This window comes from Diabrotica virgifera, chromosome 8 (genome assembly GCF_917563875.1).
Source record: "Diabrotica virgifera virgifera chromosome 8, PGI_DIABVI_V3a".
NCBI lineage: Eukaryota > Metazoa > Arthropoda > Insecta > Coleoptera > Chrysomelidae > Diabrotica > Diabrotica virgifera.
Window position 1 is genome coordinate 5,611,284 of NC_065450.1, and position 20,705 is coordinate 5,631,988.

General features: G+C 34.4%; 1 protein-coding gene and 1 long non-coding RNA gene across 7 annotated transcripts in view; one reads left to right on the forward strand and one right to left on the reverse strand.

Moving 5' to 3' along the window:
- The window catches only part of LOC126889643 (zinc finger protein 883-like), a 90,555-nt gene extending 71,612 nt beyond the window's left edge, over positions 1-18,943 (reverse strand). For 3 of the 6 annotated variants that reach the window (XM_050658146.1, XM_050658143.1, XM_050658148.1), the window contains exons 1-3: positions 15,319-15,447; positions 14,887-15,218; positions 402-554 (exon numbers count right to left, since the gene is read on the reverse strand). In XM_050658146.1, the coding sequence (XP_050514103.1) occupies positions 402-554; positions 14,887-15,187 (454 nt within the window). In that variant the 5' untranslated portion in view covers positions 15,188-15,218; positions 15,319-15,447. Of the gene's footprint in view, positions 1-401; positions 555-14,886; positions 15,219-15,318; positions 15,448-18,412 lie in introns of those variants that run through there. The other 3 variants (XM_050658144.1, XM_050658147.1, XM_050658145.1) reach the window with 3 other exon arrangements.
- Positions 15,574-16,377, forward strand: LOC126889644 (uncharacterized). Its single transcript, XR_007700114.1, has 2 exons — positions 15,574-15,877; positions 15,934-16,377. It is a non-coding gene; the product is annotated as an uncharacterized LOC126889644 (long non-coding RNA).
- Positions 18,944-20,705: the final 1,762 nt, after the last annotated feature.

Sequence of the window (20,705 nt, forward strand, 5' to 3'; positions counted from 1 at the left end):
AAGTCTGTGCGAAGTTGGTCCCAAAAAATTTGACCCCTGACCAAAAGCTCGTCCGTCAACAGATCGGCTCAGATTTTCTTGAGAGGTTACATGAAGAGCCGTATTCGCCTGATGTAGCACCCTGTGACTTTTTCCTGTTTCCGAAGATCAAGTCTGCCTTAAAAGGAATCCGGTTCGAGTCGATGAAAGAGGTGAAGCGAAAAACGGCGGAGCTCCTGAAAGCTCTAACAAAAGAAGACTTCCAGCATTGCTTTGACCAATGGAAAAAACGAATGGGACGGTGTGTGGCGAGGGAAGGGGAATATATTGAAGGAGAGCATTCGATTGTAGAATAATTTTTAAAATAAAACTCTTTTTTATAAGCAGTCTCGTTATTTAATAGCCAGACCTCGTATACTTACGTTTTTCGTTTGTTTGTTCTTCTCCATATGGCATAAGTTTCTTTTCTTCTTCTACATCAATTTTTAACGAGTATTCATTTAAGTCTGAGTCATCAAATGTATCACGGGTACTTTCTCTATTGAGCTCCTCTTTAATTTCAGTTTTGAAGCTATCTAAAAATGCATAGATATGAATTAAACTTTGTTGGTCTATCAGAAGTAGATGGTTGGGCAATGGTGAACACCATACACAAACTGGAGAACTCCTATTACCTATACAGTGGTAAATAAAATGGAAGTCACAAGAGCGGGGTGGGTTTTCTACTCAGCGAACAAGCCAAAAAAGCTTCATTTCATTTAAACCCAATAATGATAGAATTATGACTGCAAGATTTTATACCAGATACCGTAAGATAACAGTAATTCACTGCTATGCTAATCTGCTAGGCGATATACTAATAGCGAGACTAATAGTGATGGGCGATATGAACGCTAAAGTTGGAGAAGACAATATTAACTTAAAAACCGTAATGGGCAAACATGGCCTGGGAGTGATGAATGAAAACGAAGAGCGCTTTACAAATTTTTAATTCAATCATAGTTTAGTTATTGGTGGAACCATCTTCCCACATAAAAATATTCACAAGGTAACATGAACTGCACCTGGTCATACAAGAGAAAATCAAATAGACCACATCGTCATATCAAAAAGATTGAGATCATCTCTTCTTGATGTATGTAATAAAAGAGGAGCTACATAGCAAGTGACCATCATCTCGTAATTGGTACCATTAAAATCAAGATGGCAAAAATCAAAATCACGCGAAACACCAACAGACCTACATACAATCTAGACAAATTAAAATCGGCCCCAAGAAGACATAAGTTTAGGGAGGAACGTCAACAAAAAAACAAGAGAACGTGAAGTAACTCGCTGGGAAGATTTGGCAGATGTTTTGACAGAAATAGCTGAAGATAAACTGGGTAAAAAAAGAGAAAGATAGAAAGGAATGGTTATCAGATGAAACTTGGAATCTTATAGAGGTAATAAAACAACAGAAACAAGTTATCTTACAATCAAGAACTGTAGAAAGAAGGGCGAACCGATAACAAGAATATAAAACAATAAATAAATCAGTCATAAGAAATGCAAGAAGAGACAAAAGAAGGTGGGCTGAAGAGCTGGCAAAACAAGCAGAAACAGCTGCACAATACAACATAACTAGAGAGCTATACCAAATTACTAGACTAACAAAAAATAGGCCCAACTGTTCGAATATTGTAAGATCCAAGACAGTCGAATTACTTACTACAACAGATGATCAAGTAGAGAGATAGAAACAGCATTTTCAGGAGATGCTAGCCATGCACAGGGATAACGCAGATGAAATTGTCGAAACCCACAAGAAATAGACTTGCATATGCGAGGCCCCTTCCAAAACGGAGATAATAACAGCTATCAAATATCTGAGAAATAAGAGGTTCCCGGGAATCGATATTATTGCTGCCGAAATACTTAAACTGATCCGCATCTAACTGCTGAATTTTTGCTCCACATAATCCGAGGGTGTGGGAAACAAACCGCATTCCAGCAGGAGAGGAGCCTCACACTGTGCAAAAATTAAACAGGGATAACCTTGCTTACCGCCATAAATAAAATTTTCATGACCATCATACTTAAAAGATTAACAAACAAGGTTGAATTTTGAGCTAATCAAGCAGGCTTTATTTTTATTTATTTATTTTAAAGGTAGAACCATTTACAAACCAAAAAATAGTAAAAGTAAAGATCATGTACAAAAAACATCAAAAAATTAACGAATATAAGACAATTAAACAATAAAATTTGTAAAATAATACAGTATACCAAATCACAGAAGGTGAAAAATATCATGTATTTAAATCATTAAACTTCTAAGTTGCCTTTTAAAGATATTAATGTTTGGACAGAATGGATCCAGAAGCATGTCATTGCAAAAGCTGAGCATTCTCGACAAAGGAAAATGACGAGCATACTCAGTCCTATGAAAAGGAATATAAAAGAGTGTAGTGTGTCGAGTTCTGTATACATATTGTGTTTAAGTACACTCGAAGTATGCTTTACACCAGAATCCTCCTGCATAGACCACATTAATATTGTGAGGGTAATAATGGAACAATCGGTTGAATGGAACACACCTCTATACATGGTTTTTGTTGATTTCAAACGTGCCTTTGACAGCTTATCTCATGCTGCTATACTGAAAATTTTAGAACTAAGGAATATCCGGCAAAAAATAATTTCCACTATAAAGTCACTGTACACTGAGGCGAAATGCAGCGTGACACACAATGGGATCAACAGTGAGGAATTTGACGTACTCACCGGAGTCAGACAGGGATGCATGCTTTCTCCGTTTCTTTTTACCATAGCTATAGACTATGTTCTCTCCAAACTAGACTCCGACACAAGATGGATACAAGACTTTAGACTAGAGAAAATAGAATAGCGACTTTGTAAAGCTGATTTGCATGCGTAGAAGCCAAGTTACGATTGAAAAAGCTTCGAAAAACACTTATTTTGCAATTTGCAAAACTGATAGGTCTGCCTTGTCAGAGAATCAACTACACTTGGTGTTGGTAATAACTGAACTTGGTTTGGCTTTTATTAAATTGATACAGTAAAAGCTAGTTATTCACGCTTTCTTCTTTAGTGTTTTCACTATTCGCAGATTGAAAAAAGCAACCCAATTCCTATATTTGCGGCTTAAGATTTCTTTATTCGTGGATCAAATTGATCTATTGGTACATGCTTACATCAAAATAAAAACCATTCGGTATCCTTTGTCAATGAGTCAGCAATAATAAAAAAACCTTACTACAACTACGCCTAGTTTGACGTAGGTTTTGTATTCAACCTATGGACAACCAAGAAATAATCCAGACCTTTAAGCTCTATTACATTAGAAGAACCTTCAAAATGATACTGAATAATATGGAATGTTATGGAATGAATGGAATAATAAACATAAAAGAATTATTCCAAGAACTGACGCCATACCTACGCATCTGCGCAAAATCCTGCCAACATCACAGATCACAAACAGAAATCTTATCGGTACGTAAACATACGATGGGAACAAATAATGGTTCTTCTCAGAACCAAGTGACTAGAGATCTCGGACCGTGTATCCGAGTCTGTCACCTTAACATCGAGGGCATAAGCAAGGCAAAATGCCAAGTGTTGCAAAAAATCCTACACGACAACGACATTGACCTGGTTGCCATACAAGAGACCCATACTGAAGACAAAGTCCAGCTTGATTTAAGGGGGAAAATACCTGGCTACGAGTTACTGGGAGCCACCTGTGATAAACATTACGGCGTCGCAACCTACATTCGCTGCAATATAGAAAATGGTTTCCTGCTTTCTGCTTCCAATGAAAATAATATACATGAAGTAGTCACCAAGATTGGAGATATTACCGTAGTTAACATATACAAACCTCCAGCCACTACATGGAAACCAGAAGTGCTAAAGACTCATCCACATCCTGCTAGATAGATAGATATATAGATAGATAGATAGATAGATAGATAGATAGATAGATAGATAGATAGATAGATAGATTTATTTAACTACTTTACAAAAAAATTTGTTTGTAGCAAGTCAAAATTACAAGGAATATAAAAATTACAAGGTATATAAAACAGAAATATAAAACACAACTTATAAATATGTATCACAAACAAGAATATAGATTAACAAAAAATATTTTGTGTTACGGTAAGCATTTCAGTAGATGTTCTGCAATTATTAAAAATGATATATTCTTCCGAGCAATAAAAGCAATGTTTCAACAGATACCTTTTTATGACTTTTTTGAAACTGTTACAGTTTAGCTGTTTAATATCTTTTGGTAAAATATTGTAGTAGTTATAATTAAGACAATTTTTATCTGAAAGACGCAATCTAGAGCGATTTGTTCGTAAATAGTGGGAGTTTCGCGTATTGTGAACGTGAACATCAGACTGTTTTGTTAAATGGGACCTTTTTCTGTGAATTTCAGTCAGAACTTGATATATCAACAGATTAGGTAGCGGCATAATTTTTAATTTGATGAAGAGAGGTCGGCAATGTTCCAGATAACTAACCCCTGCTAAAATCTGGATAGCTTTCTTTTGCATCCTGAAAATTTGAAGAGCATTTGTTGAATTGCCCCATAAGATTAATCCATAGCTTAGGTGTGAGTGAAATAAAGAAAAATATGTCACTTTCAATGTCTCAAAGTTGACAACCCTTGCTAGTTGACGAATAAGAAACAATGAACTAGACAGCTTCCCCTTTACTTGTGAAATATGAGCCGACCAGTTCAATCGATTGTCTATGGTTATTCCTAATAGTTTAGCAGTGTCTTTGTCATCTGGATCGCCATGTAAACCACTTGCAGATATAATCAAGTCCTGCGTTTTTTCAGTATTGAGTTTTAGTTTGTTCGCAGCAAACCATGTGCTAGATTTATCAGAGACTTCCTCGTAAGCCATTTTTAAATTCTCATTTTTATTACCTGATATTATGTATGTCGTATCATCCGCAAATTGTACTGATTTGTACGGAGATATGAAATGAGGCAAATCGTTGACATATATAATGAATAAAAGAGGTCCCAAGACCGAACCTTGTGGGACTCCATGTTTTACGGGTCGAAAATCGGAGAGATAACCTTTAGACACTACAGCCTGGTGTCTACCACATAGGTACGAAGAGATAAGCTTAAGAGGGATACCTCCGATTCCATAATAGTTTAATTTGTGGAGCAAAATGTCATGTGAAACGCAGTCAAAAGCCTTCGACAAATCGCAGAGAGAAATTGCTATGCGATCGCCACGTTCAAGCCCCTCAGTCACCTCGCTCACAATATTATATACCGCGCTTGTAGTAGAACGAGCACTTCTGAATCCATATTGCGAGTTGCTAAAATAACTTTTAGACTCAAAATAAGAATATAATTGTTGTTTGATCACCTTTTCAATCACTTTCCCGAATGTAGAAACAATGCTTATGGGTCTGTAATTGTCAGCTTTCGAGGAATCACCTTTTTTATATATAGGTAGTACCTTTGAGTACTTTAGTGCTCCTGGAAATACTCCAGTTGATAAAATTAAGTTAATAAGATGAGTGAAAGGTGTTAAAACTATTTGGTAAGTTTCTTTTAAAATTTTGCTATTAATTTCGTGAACGTCCTTACAATTGAAATTATTAAGAGATTTAATTATTTGAGAGATCTCATCTTCCACAACGGGTCGGAAACAAAAGGACTTACTCGGGGAAGGATAATTTCTGTAACTGAAGAGGATATCGTTATTAATAGTGGGAAGGGATGTAATTATATTCTCTGCGATTGTAATAAAAAATTGATTTATTTCGTCTGGAGATAGATCTGGTTGTACCGAACTGGATCTTGTATTGCCTCTTTCGAAGTTTAATATTTTCCAGCAGTCTCTAGGTTTATTATTGGAGTTAGTAATAAAACTAGAGTAAGCCGACTTTTTAGCATTTTGTAACTGCCGATTATATTCATATTTTTGTTGTTTATATAGTTTGAAAATATCGGGATCCTTAGTGACATCTGCAATGTGTTTAATGAGAGAAAGATTAGATCTGTAAGACCTTAATTCGTCATTAAACCATTGCACGGGTGTTATTTTAGCAGTTTGTCGTACTTTTTTTAATGGAAAAAACTTTAATATTAAGTTGTTATAAGTTTCAGTTAAAAAGAACATCAAGACATCGGGATCGTTATTGGTGTCATAGAAAAAGTCCATCTTTGTACTAGCTAGTGCATATTTAAGCTTCTGCAAACCAGAAGAAGTAACAGACCGTTGAAGTGATTGATTAGTGTCAACAACTTTAAGATCAGAATCAATAGATATAAATTTTGCGCGATGGTCAGAGAAACAAGGTTCAAATACGCCCACCCTGTAGATATTTTCAGAAAAGTTTGTCATAATGTTATCGATGCAACTACTGGACTGAGATGTGATTCTAGTATAATCGTTTATCGTTATTTCAAGACCAAAAAAAATTAACAGATTTTGAATATCATAAGAAGAGTCAGCTTTAATTTTAAAATTTATATTAAAATCTCCAAGTATAATCAGTTTGTCTGCTTTGTTAAGTAAGAATGCTATAACATTCTCAAAATTCACCAAGAACAAGTCACAGTCACCATTACCTGATCTGTATACAGTTAAAACATTGGTTCTCATTGAAGGTATATAAATTGCACAAAACTCTGAAGTTTGCTCTAAGTTATATTCATTTAGATTAAGAGAAGAATACATAAGATTTTCTTTTACATAAATTGCAACTCCACCTTGCTTCTTTTCAACCCTACAGAAAAAGTTAGCTAGTGAAAAGCCAGAGATGTTAATTAATTTTAGATTTTCTTCAGTTTGCCAGTGCTCTGAAAAACATATGACGTCATAGAACTTTGTATCCGCAAGAAAAGCATTGATCATATCGACTTTATTTGATATACACTGTAAATTGACATGAAACATGCTTACCGTGCCTTGTTGAATTAGGTTATTTTGAAAATTTGATGGAGAGTTAACGGTCGTTTCTTCATCCTTCATTTTATTTGAGTATGTGTTGGACGCTTCATAAAAAACCTGCTTACATAAGAGCCTACGGGCCATAGTTTTGGGTCCATCGCTAAACCAAAATGTTGTTCAAAAATTGAAACTTTAAAGGATGAATATATGTTGGGATGCTTAGCCGTTAAGGACGTACATATCACTTCTGGAAAGTGTTTTTCTAACATCTTCTTAAGATTATCTGCCGTTGTATGCTGGTTTACCCTAGTAACATGACGATGACTAAATTTTCCACCACTGATTTCAGAGTTTTCATTATTGCCAGTAACAATAGGTCCATTCCTTCTTTTATACCTAACAGTTTTCCATTCTTGCCCATTTTTATTTGGAACTGGAACCGAATTTTTACTCTCAGTATTTATCAAATTCTCATCGTTTGTTAAATTAATGATATCTGAACATTTTGCCTCCGTTTGTATTCTTAAAATATCAGCTGATAATTATTTATTATTTTCGATTAAGGAAACAACTTGTTTATTTTTATTGGTACTATTTTTAAATAGAGTTTTTGTTGGGGAACTCCTTTCTTTATCAACAACTAGACTTTCATTTACAGCAACATTTTTTGCGAGTGCAGTGTTTTCGTTTTTTGGGTATATTTTACTGCTAGACTGTTTCGGTTGTTCAAAATTAGGGTCTCTGTTTGAATGGTTGATTTAATTCGTATTTTGTTTTGTAGATGGCGACTGATCAGTTATTTGCATATATTTAAATAAATCTAGTTGTTCCTTCAATAAATTTATCGTAATTTGTTGATTTGATATTATTGTTTCATTCTGATTAATAATTTTCTTTAAGTACCTGATTTCAGTTTGTCTCGGATCCTCATCGTCAGCCTCACTATCCAAGGTTTTGTTTGGTGGATCACTTAACCTCACACTCTCCTCACAGCATATAACTGTCTCATCATCGATATATTTGATCGATTTTAGTTGCTTCAGGCAGCCATTATGGGATAACGTTCCACAATTCGCACATAATAGACCACTTTGTGCAACTTTATAACACTTTTTACAACACTTAACTTCCGAGTCGTAAACACGACCGTTCTTCTGAGGCGCCATGTTTGAATATATATATATATCGACGACTACATCGACTATATACTATATCATCGACTATATACATCGACGACTTCAACAGACACCACAAAATGTGGAAGTACACCACGAATGATGAAAATGGGGAGGCACTAGTAAAATGGTCCGAAGAGCAAAACACATATCTAGTTTTTGATACCAAAGACAGAGGAACATTTAAATCAGCTGCACGGAGAAAAGAATATAACCCAGACCTATGTTTTGTCTCAAAAGACACCAATGACAGACCACTAACAACTATGAGAAGTGTCCTTGCAGACTTCCCACATACTCAACATCGCCCTGTGCTTATCACCATCGGAATATCAATTCCAATAATTGGATCGTATCCTCGACCCAGGTGGAATCTTAGAAAAGCAAACTGGAAGAAGTTCTCTGAACAACTAGACCGGACCTTGAGCTGGGTCCCTCCAACCAGCAAACATTATGAGAGGTTTGTGGGTGCAGTAATAAGCGCTGCCAAGAAAACCATCCCTAGGGGGTATTGCAAAGAATATGTGCCCCGGATGGACTGAAACATGTGAAGACTTATACACGAAGTTTCTCGAAAGTGGTGACAGAGAAATAGCCGATGAGCTTTTACACAACATCGATACAGCTAGACGCCAAAAATGGATAAAGACTGTCGAAAACCTTCAAAAAATCAAGCCGGCAGGCATGGTCCCTGTTGCGGAAAATTGGAAGAGCTAACCAGCTGGAATCCAGAGAGTCTAAAATGTCTTCTAACAAGGTTGCCTCTCATATAATATCTCTATCCAGAGCTCCACGAGATCGAACGATCGAACACATACTACCAACGTGAAAAGAGAACGAAGAACTCCGAAGAGATTCGGAGAACGAACTCCGAATATTCAGCAAGAATACTTATTTCTGAAATCACACGTGCGCTGAAAGAAATGAAACCAGGTAAAGCACCTGGGTTTGATGGTATCCATCCAGAGTTCTTGATACACAGTGGTGCATACACGAAACAGTGGCTTGCAATGTTCTTTAATGATATACTTCAGTCAGATAACATTCCTTTCTCACTTAAGCGAACAAAGATAATTGCAATTCCGAAACCGGGCAAATCAAACGATAAGCCAGAAAACTACCGCCCCATAGCTCTACTCAGCATGGTATATAAACTATTAGAAAAGCTTCTCCTCAACAGAATTAGTCACAGGATACTAGAAAATGTCCCCATTGAACAAGCTGGCTTCCGCCCTCATCGAAGCTGTACGGACCAAGTGCTGTCATTAACAACTTTTATAGAAGAAACAAAAGAAAGCAACAGTATTTATAGACCTAACAGCAGCATATGATACTGTTTGGAGACAGGGATTAATATATAAACTGGCCCGTATTATCCCCTGAAGAAAGATAATTAACCTCATTGACAACATGCTGACAAACAGAGCCTTCCAGGTTATAATGGGAAAGGAGACGAGTAGACAGATGAAACTTAACAATGGTCTTCCACAGGGTTCTGTCCTTGCCCCTTTACTTTTCAGCCTCTATATTGCTGACATGCCTGAAACCGAATCTCGGAAGTTTGGATATGTTGACGACTGGACCCTTGCAACAAGCCACCAATCTTTAGAAACTACAGAAATCACTCTCACGAATGACTTATCCATCCTCAGCGAATACCTTAAGAAATGGAGACTACAGCCAAGTACTACAAAAACTGAAGTATCAGCTTTTCATCTCAACAACAAGCTGGCAAACAGAGAATTGCGAGTGTATTTTAATAACAAGCTGTTAAAACACAATAAATACCCGAAATACCTTGGGGTTACTCTAGACAGAATGCTCACCTTCAGAGAACACCTGACGAAAACAGCAGCAAAATTGAAAACACGCAACAATATAATACAGAAACACTGCGGCACTACATGGGGGTCCACAGCATCAACATTAAGATCCTCTGCTCTTGGCTTGATATATCCGGTAGCAGAATACTGTTCTCCAGTGTGGCTAAATAGCAGGCATACCCACCTGGTCGACACCCAACTAAACCGTGCTATGCGTATGATAACAGGCACAATTAAGCCCACCCCTACAATGTGGCTACCTACCCTTAGTAATATAGCACCACCCAACCTACGCCGCGAACATGCATTGGTTAAAGAATATAACAAAATACATAATGGACAGTCGCCAGCTTCTAGTCCACGACATCCCCGATATTCTTGGAAACCGTCTCCGATCCAGGTTACCCCCTCTACAATCTGCTTAAGCGCTGCAGCAATCCAACTTTGACTTAAATACCCGATGGAGAGAAGATTGAGAAAGTAGGACAGATCCGCATTACCATAGTCTACCGGACATCATAGGGAAACTTGGCGAATTTGAACGTCCCCGTAAGATTTGGACAGCCCTTAATCGCATTCGAACAAACTGTGGAAGATGCGCCGACTCCATCTACAGATGGGGTAAACTCCCCTCGTCTTCTTGTGACTGCGGAGCTGCAAGACAGACGATCAGTCACATTGTTCAGGACTGCCCACGCAGAGCATACACAGGCGACCCTATAGACTTTGTAATGGCAACCGAAGGGTCAATCGAATATATAAAAAAATTGGACATCTGTTTGTGATGCATTGTATAATACATAAATCTAAATATATTCTGTGATGTACTTAAGCCATACGCTAAATAATAAAAAAATAAACCTACGCATTGAAATCATGCTGAAAAAAACTGTGGCCTGTTCTAACTGAGGAAAATGACAAAGAATCTGTGCAAGTTCAGACTTTAACACATTTGCTGCATATATTTTATTAAGGTACTAGGTACTAGGTACATTTTAGAAGACCAAAAATAATCACTATTTTCAAGAATTTTTTTTTCAGAAAGAATCTTTTTACATATTAATATATTTATAACTCTTAGAGAGTACAAAAAATATATCTTTTTTCATTTATGCACGCACACAAATATTGTAGAGGGCGCAAAACTCGAGGACTCGAAAAATGATGGCGGACAGTTAATCTCAGGATTGGGATATCTAAAACAAAAAAATCGTACGGCATTTGAAAAAGGAAGGTTTCTTACGTGACAATTTATCACAATTTGAACAAAAAAAAATTAATATTTTTTAACCATGAAAAACTGAAGAAAAACGGGCGATTTTTTCACAAATATGTTTCAAATTTCCGTAAATATTTTATTTGTGGAATTTTTCACTAACGGTTGTAAATTGTCACGTAAGAAACCTTCCTTTTTAAAACATACGATTTTTTTGTTTCAGAGATCCCAATCCTGAGATTAACTGTCTGCCATCAGAACTACTTTTTTTCGAGGCACCGACTTTGGCGCCCTCTACAGTATTAGTGTACATGCATAAATGAAAAAATATATATTTTTTGTATTCTCTAAGACTTATATATTAACATGTAAAAAGTTTTACCTTCATTTTTAATAAAGGTTCTGAGAAAAAAATCTTGAAAAAATGCTTATTTTTGGTCTTTTAAAGTGTACTAGTACCTTAAGTAGGTACATTTCTCAGATGCTGAATCCATACTAATGGTTGGAATGTAAGTACACACTTGTCCCATCACAACCATAGGCAACATCCACATTGGAGAGATACACCCAATGTCGCTGATAAGCATCATGCACAACAAACATGTTAACTGCAAATATTGCCAAAATTGAGAGTGGAATAGGCGAATAGGATGAGATGGGTTTAAGAATGGCAAATGAGGTTTGTGATTACTTTTGAAAATTAATTCATATATGGAAAGAATTCATATTTTTATGAGGCAAATTGCTAATGTCACTGCTGAATATCAGTGTGAATTGAAGGAGTTTTTAAATACTGCCACTGCCAAGCAAGAGAACATTACTTAATTCTTTAAACCATTGCCTAAACTGTAAGATATCTAATTAATCAATATGTAGTATCAAAAACTTCAATTAACACATTCATGGACACAACTGCATATGAAGTCACTTACTCCATAAGAGAACGTGGCTACATGTGAAGCGTGTCTGTGAATGTGTTAAACTGATTTTTTATGTATTTGCTTTTTTACTTCGTCACCTAGGAACTTATATCCCCTATAACTCCACATAAATTACCATTCCATATTCACGATTTCTGTATTTGCAGCATATACCGGGTGGTGAATTGGAAAGCGGGCCATAGGAAACTCAATGTAAAATTCTAAACTGTTGAATTCCTGCTTCTCTAATTATTTTACATCAAAAGTCATAAGAAACTATTTGTAGAGAATTGAAATCTGTATTGAAAACAACTGTTAATATTGTTCTACGAACAATAATTATTCAAAATTTTGTAAAAATATAATACATTTTTCAGAGTAATACGCCAAAGTTAGGCCACACGCAATACCATAATGTGTAAAGGTTGCATTTGTTGACAATAAATTTATTATATTAACAATTTGAACTGTCAATTTTTTTATTTATTTTATCAATTACTGTTTAAAACACAATAAAGTTGATAAGATACCTTTAGTTAAGGAGAAGTATTAATAATAAAGATATCTTCTTCAGTCAATAATGTGCTCACTGTCAGTTAAATAATAACGTGTGGCCTAACATGCCCACACATACCTACTGCGGTAAATACATTATATTTTTCAAAATTTTGGAATGTGTTTAAATCGTAGAACAATTGTAACTTCTGTTTCTAATACAGATTTCAATCCTCTACAAATAACTTCTCATGACTTTTGATGTAACATAATTAGGGAAGCAGAAATTCAACAGTTTAGAATTTTACATTGAGTATCCTATGGCCCGTTTTCCGATTCACCACCCTGTATATCTGGACAGCGGAGGTAAACTACACTATGTCATTTCAAAAAATTTTGTTTAGCATATGTTTGCAACAAAATTTAGAGCACTTAGGATGTTAATAAAAATCTGATGTATCCCATAATTGGTTGAAAGACAATATGACAATATTTTAGAGATAATAAATAACCAATTTGCATAATCCAACTAATAAAATAAGTGGATTAAAAATACTTATTCAAAAAAACGCCATGTCGACATAGTGTAGTTTACCTCCGAGGTCGAGATATATGGAACATATATGGATGACAGTGTCATTTTAGCCGAAAATATTGAAGATATTCAGAGACTGGCGAACAGAATAGTGGTGTATGGCCAAGAATATGGTCTATCAATGAACAGCAAGAAGGCAAAATTTATGAGAATATCTAAAACTAAAACACACAGAAATATTAAGAATCTCTTCATAAACATAACCAATGTCGAACGAGTAGACCAATATGCATATCTTGGAACATGATCAATTCTACAAATGATTACACTCTAAATGATTCCAGGAAATTAAAATTCGAGTAGAAAAGGCTAAAGAGAATTTTAACAGAATGAGAAAAGTGCTCTGCACAAAAGATTTGAAGTTGGCACTAAGAGTTAGTTTGGATAGATGCTACGTTTTCTTGACGTTTTATGGAATGGAAGCTTGGATCTTGAATGCAGCATCAATAAAGAAACTGGAACCATTCAAGTTGTGGGTGTATAGAAGAATTCGGAAAATATCATTGACAGAACATGTCACAAAGAGGTCTGAGAAAGATGAATAAAGAAATGGAAGTCTTAAATACAATCAAAACCAGAAAATTGGAATATCTCTGACATATTACACGTGGAGAGAGATACAACTTGCTCCTACTCATTATGCAGGGAAAGGTCCAAGGAAAGAGAAGCATAAGAAAACATAGAATATCATGGCTGCGTAACCTCATAGAATGGTACGGATTTATATCAAATTAACATTTCAGAGCAGCCTTCTCTAAAGTCCGAATAGCTATGATGATTGTCGACCTCCGTCACGGAGATGGCACTAAAGAAGCGCAACAATATTTACTACTTAAAAGTGAATAAATAATATTTACTATTTAAAGTGAATAAAGAATAAAAATTCTTATTTCAAAGAAAATTTAAATATAATTCCACAACCCTTTGATGATTGTATGATATTAGCATACAATTTCCTAAAGATTCTAAATAAAAATTTAATATGATATCTTTAACTTTCAAATAGCTGTGGCAAAAAGTTTATCTAATGCCATCCCCTCTTTGTGAACAGAAGAACAAACTGTCAATACTGATGGAATGGGCATGAAGCGAATTTAATGCGGCCAGGATGAGAGAGCATAGTCAGGAAGGAGGGAAGATAATCGCCATCTTTCGTAAACAGAAAAATTGATAGTGCTAGTCAGGTACGTCAGATTTGCCAGATTGGCATATTATCCCACAATTTTCGAGTAATTTGAAAGCGTCTAGGGGAATTTTTCTAAGCAGAAATGGTTGGGGGTTTTTTGGAGGGAACATTATGGAAGGTTTTAAGGGGTCATGATAAATTTAATTTGCAAATATACATAGAACTGTAGGTATATTATACTCTCATAATATAATCGAAGATGATAGAACCTATGAATTATTTCCAGGGCCCTCTGTTGATAAGTAGTATAATTTTGGTTTACTGTTCTCTACATTTAATTACTACTTTATTAAAATGCGGCAAAAATTTAAATTTGGGGGATTGAGCTTCAATTTGAGGGAATTTCAGTTTCTAAGTGGGGGATTTATAAAATCACATCTAACAATTCTGGTGGTAGTTGTAGCAAATTGTCCCTGACAAATTCTCTGTTTCTCTAGGACCTCTCTCTTGTATGTTGGCCACAAATCTCGCTTCACTGTTTGAATGGGACGAGGCCATTCAATCCGTATTGACCGTTCATTAGAACACACACAACCCTTTGTATTGTAAACATACATACCATGTTGACTGCTTTGACTTCCCTTATCCCTAGGCCCTAGTTTTATATTATCAACATCACTATTAAAATACTGGAATTGTGCTAAATCATCTTGGTTCTGTTCAAATGTTATACTTTCAACTGATAATTCTGTTTTAATTTGGTCCAAACTAATATCAGAAACTGCTTGTCTGTGGTCTTCAATATAAGTATCTAGATAAACTGGAGCAGGTTCTTTCTTAATGAATTCAGGCTTGACAAAAATACTATTCTCAACCTTGATATTTGTTACTGTATCTTCATTTCCTTCTTTTCTTTCCATATTATTAATGGAAATCCAAATTTTATGTTTACTAAAAAATTAATTGAAAATGGTTTATTAATTTTTCAAGGGTATGTTTGTATTAATGAATACAGTTTATATTCCTTATACATATTATTAAAGTGGATTACCTTATTTGTTTTTTTAATAATCCAAACCAACTAAAAGGTAAAGAGTCCCAAATACCTAAATAGGGCTTTTCATGTTTTCATTCACAGTCATTTGTTTCGAGCTTCTGTCATGTGTCACATAATATTAATATATCTGTCGTCCGTTATTGGTATATACGTTATTGGTCGCGTTCACCAGAATAATCCGAGTGCAATCCGATTAATTTGCGCTGAAACGCTGACAGTTTTTTTACTAGTGAACGACTGACGTTTGACATTCGATTGAGAGTGTTCTGTGTTCCATTTGTTTATGTTTTTATTCTTTGTTTATATAATTTATAACCTAAACCTAGACAGTTTTGTTTTTATTTTAAATAAAACTGAAACTGTCTAAACTAAAATGGATAATATTCTTGAAGAACTTTTGTTTGGGGACGAAATTAGCAAATGCCGTTATACATTTAGCAGATGTACCTACCTCAAATTATTCCAGAAGGATGAGATGAAATTAAATATATATAAACCATAATTCAATATCCAATTTAGAGAACATTTTCGTATGTCCAGAACTACTTTCCAGGTAAAATTGTATAACAAATTAATAACATCATGTATATTATATTGTTATATTTCCAGGAACTATTTAATTGTATTGGTCATATCCACCAATTTGAAAACAGAATAATTCTATTGGAAAAAATTAATGTTTATGATGTGGATGCTAAGTAAACCAGATAATTTGTTGCTGGGGATACGTTTGGTTTGCCAAAGAGCTCTGGACATAAGATTTTCACCCAAATAATATAGAATTACAAAAAATTGGAAATAACTAATCTTGAATATCAATGTGTATATTGAGTTTAATTTTATTGTAAATATTCTATAATATAATTTTATTGTAAATATTGTATTAACACATTTGTGGACACATTTTCATATGCAGACAGTAATTTCCCTTTGTAAGTACATGCATATATAGTCGTATCTGCGAATGGGTTAATTGTAAATCGTAATCAATAAAAATTTTTTGTGAATCAATAAAAAACTGGTTTGTTTGAAAATAAATGTAGTACAAATGTGGTTATAATATTTATTTTCATGCTTTGATAAAAACTAAATGTATTGTAACACAACCTTTCATATATCTTCCTCCTCCATTGTTAAGCAGAATTTGTTAACAAGAATTGTCCCTCCATTCTTTTTTTAATAAGAGGAATTTCTTCCTTAGCGTTCCTAGTATTTGGTTGTGGCTCTAAAATTGCATTTGTTTCACTGAGAGCATCTAAAAGGTCTCTCAATCCTTATTTCGTTTGACATAGCCATACTCGTAGAAATAATTCTATCTGTATTGATGGTATTATCAGAGAACAACGAACACATGGTGGTCTTCAGAGTGCTCCCAACTAACAGTACCTTATGCTGCTGCGTTTTCTTTTACTGTTTTAACCCTTATCCGGGCAAGTGGGGCTCAATAGGCCCGAAACGCCATGTCTTTTATATGGAAGTAAAATGTCTTGCCCGGATAAGTATTAAAGTGAGCTTTCTCGTTTCAGAATTTTTTATCGAATACAGCTTCAAGATAACGTAACCATGCAAAATAATTATTTTTCCCTTTATAGGATGCCAGCAACAACTTTGTAATGTAAGATTGCTTGGAAATGTGCTTCTGTATGAGCATCATAAAGGGATGTCTACTGCATTCCCAGTTTATCTCAAGAGTTAGTTGGTTGTGATCAAAGAATCTTATTAAAAAATAGATTATATCTCCCTCTAGTTCTTTTTTCATAGTACTTATATTAAATTTGGAGTATGCCTAATTCCATGAAATGACAACAAATAATATGATTGTAAATAGTTTTGAAAAAGCTGTTTAAACTGTATAATTAAATTTTTTTTAAAACATCTACTTTTAAAAATTTCGTACCTAGGCCTGGATCCCGCATACCAAAAAAAAGTTGATTAATAGCAAGCTCAAATTTGTTAATAGCTTAACAGTGTCTAGTTGGACACACTTTGATGTATAGAAACACTGGAACAGGGGAAGCCTTAATTGTGGAACGTGCCATCCTGACAAGTTTATGATTGTGAAAACTAGCAGGTTGTTTTTAAGTTTATTCAATAGCAAACTTTGTATATTATAATATATGAAAAAATTTTTGTCCGAAAAATATGTTGGGCAGTTGGCTGAAAGACTTTGGTCGATGGCCTTTTAGTACATTGTATCAATAAAGTATGTCTCTCTCTCTATGTTGGGCATTTTAATAATTCCGACACGTAGAACATGTCAGAGGATAGGAATTATATTGGTGATAAATAGCAGTCTGATTTGGCATGCTAATGAAAGAGTAGCAAATCAATTGGAAGTTATGTCCGACACAATACATGAGACGTTTTTGTAGTCTGACGTTCGAAACCTGTAACCTGTTCAACAATTAAAACTTCCCGTTCCAGTGTTTGTTTTAAATTAAAACATCAAAGTTTGTCCGACTAGACACCGTTAAGCTAATAATAAATTTTCAGCTTGCTATTAATAAACTTTCTTTTGGTATGCAGGATCCAGGCCTATTAACTATTTAACTCGAGCAGATTCCATTTTACCAGCGAATATATATCTCATTCAAAATTCAGCATATCTAGATACTTAACTTAATGAAATCTTACCAGAATAATAAACGTTTATTACAAGAACAAGAAAATTTTGATAATAAATTAAAGATTCGGTCAGCTGTAGAAAGGTTTGAACTAATAAAATGCAAAATTAGAGGATTAAAATTTGATACAGAAAATATTCGATTAACGAACATTGTGTTTTACACAATTTTATAATATAGAAGGCAATAATGTTCTGGATAAATGCAATATTGAGTAGGTATGCTAAATAAAGAAATTAATAATATAACGGTGGGTGAAGAAGAATAAAAAATTGGAAATATTATTGAAAATAACTAATATGGAGTATTATTGTATAGGTATCTACCTACCTATATTAAATTTAATTTTATTGTAGGTAAATATTAATTACAAATAGTTGGTATGCAATCAATACCAATTTTTATAAGATTTGTGAATCAATCAAAAACTGGATTGTTGGAAAATAAATGAGTTAGGTACCTACCATAGAGAAATAACAGAGAGTTATCAAGTAAAATTCTATCCATCCGTTATTTTGACACGTAAACGCTATTTTTTTACGGTATAAGTTTTAACGTATATGTAATTTTAGAGTTATCAAGTGGTCGAATTCCTGCTTCACGTTAATAGTTGGCAGCTGTCAGTCAAATTTCGTATTTGACAGCAAAATAATTAAATTTGTTTAATTTTTTTTCTGCTTTTGTTTTCTTTCACCCAAGATACATAGTATTTTGTAATTTTGCCTTGTTTTGTACAATCTGGATTTCAAATTTTTGTAAAACATATGGAAGAGATCTTAGAACAGGCAATGTTACTTGAAGCCAATGGGGGCTATGCTGTATCCTTTACGTAAAGTGATTACGTACATGTGTTAAGTTCAGAATTACGTACATCAGATTACAGTCGTCAAAACATAAGTGTATAAAGTGGTATGCTGTATCAAAAAAATTACGTATCATGTTATTTACATAGAGTTATATATTAGCATAGAGAGAGTATCATTCAGAGCGAAGTGACGACACCATCTTTGTTATTTGGATTAGTGCTGTTTCACTCTTACGCATAGTAAAGCTGCTACAGTTGTCCTCCTCTTCCGTGCCTATATTCACACTGAATGTCACCATAGATTTTCGATACAATGTGTTAGAAAGAGATGCAGCAAACCAGTCCATGAGATCTTGTCGTCAGGAAGCGCGGAAGGTAGGCTCCCTCTATGTTAATATATACCTCTATGGTTATTTAGGGTTCTGTCATGTCCTGACTGTCATTTAATTCATGTTAACCCAACTTTTTGCTTGTTTTTAAGTTTAATGTTTATATTTTGAAAAGATGAATTTTGTAAATCGGTTATTTATGTACTTAAATGCTGTGGCAGAAAGACATAATTTAAATCTAGAGTGACTTCAGTTACGAGACAACCAGTAATCCGTTTTTATGAGATATTTCAGTGCCAAAAACTATTACTGTGATATAAAATTAAATAAAACATTGTAATTACTACTAGATTAACAATCTTATATTTTTTATGTTTAGTGATAATGTTTAAAATTTAATGGACTAAGCTCATGTTGTAAGTTTTTATGCTTCTTTAATACAATGCTTTTTTGTCTTAATTTCATTGTATTTACTGAGAAAAGAATTATAAATTTATTTTAGACTTGATGAAACAAATAAATTTTGCGAAAGCTTGATATTAATACATTCACTGACACAACTACATATGAAGTCACTCCTTAAGAAGATGTGACTACATGTGAAGTGTGTCCGTTAATGTGTCTACAGAGTTTTTTTATTCTGCCCCTTAACTTAATGACTGCAACCTCAAAATACAGATAACAGACACTAAGAATTCAGCTTTTTCACCCATTTAGTGAAGATGTTTTGTTTACAAATCAACATTATCAGTTTATCTACATTTCTGTATGCTATACCGCTATACCTACTAGAGGTGTATGCTAGCTTGGGAAAAGATCACTACAGGAGCAATGCAACCAATTTGTGACAATAATGTTAGAAGATCCTAACGATTCCAGAGCAACAACTAACACATCCAAGGAGGAAGCTACAGCTACCTGAGGAAAGGAATGCGGAATGTTTCAAACAATCAATGTTTAGAGTTTTTCAAACAAGGAAAGGTTAACGCAGACCTATTCTAATTTGGCTATACTGTACTGATGATAGCTAATGAGTCAGAGACATGTGTCTGTCTTCACATAGTATATCTTAAACATACTGTATTTTTTCCATCCTTGTTGCGAGACGTGCTGATATATACTTCCTACTTGATTTTACTGTCAACTCGCACTGACCATGAGGAAGTGGTTCAAGCACTTCAAAAAATAAAGGAATCGGGATATTCCTGGGGAAATGTGGAAGCCATTAGAAGAGGCAGGAATAAGTTGGCTAATACGTTTATTTAATAGAATTATGGAAGTTGGACAAATGCTAAACGAATGAAGAAGCAGTATATTTGTACCCGTTTATAAAAACAAAAAAAAATACAATAATGAACAAACTACAGTCATAAAACTACTTAGACACTTCATGAAAATATGGGAGAGGCACAGTAAGTACTCAGTTCTTATTTATACTCATTAGTTTTGGATCAGTAAACAAGGGAACTGCATAGACCTGGATAATGCGTACCAAAAAAAAGTTGATTAATAGCTAGCTGAAAATTATTTGTTAATAGATTAACAGTGTCTAGTCAGACAAACTTTGATGTATGGGAACAGGGGAAGTATTAATTGTGGAATAAGTTAAAAATTTGGAACGTC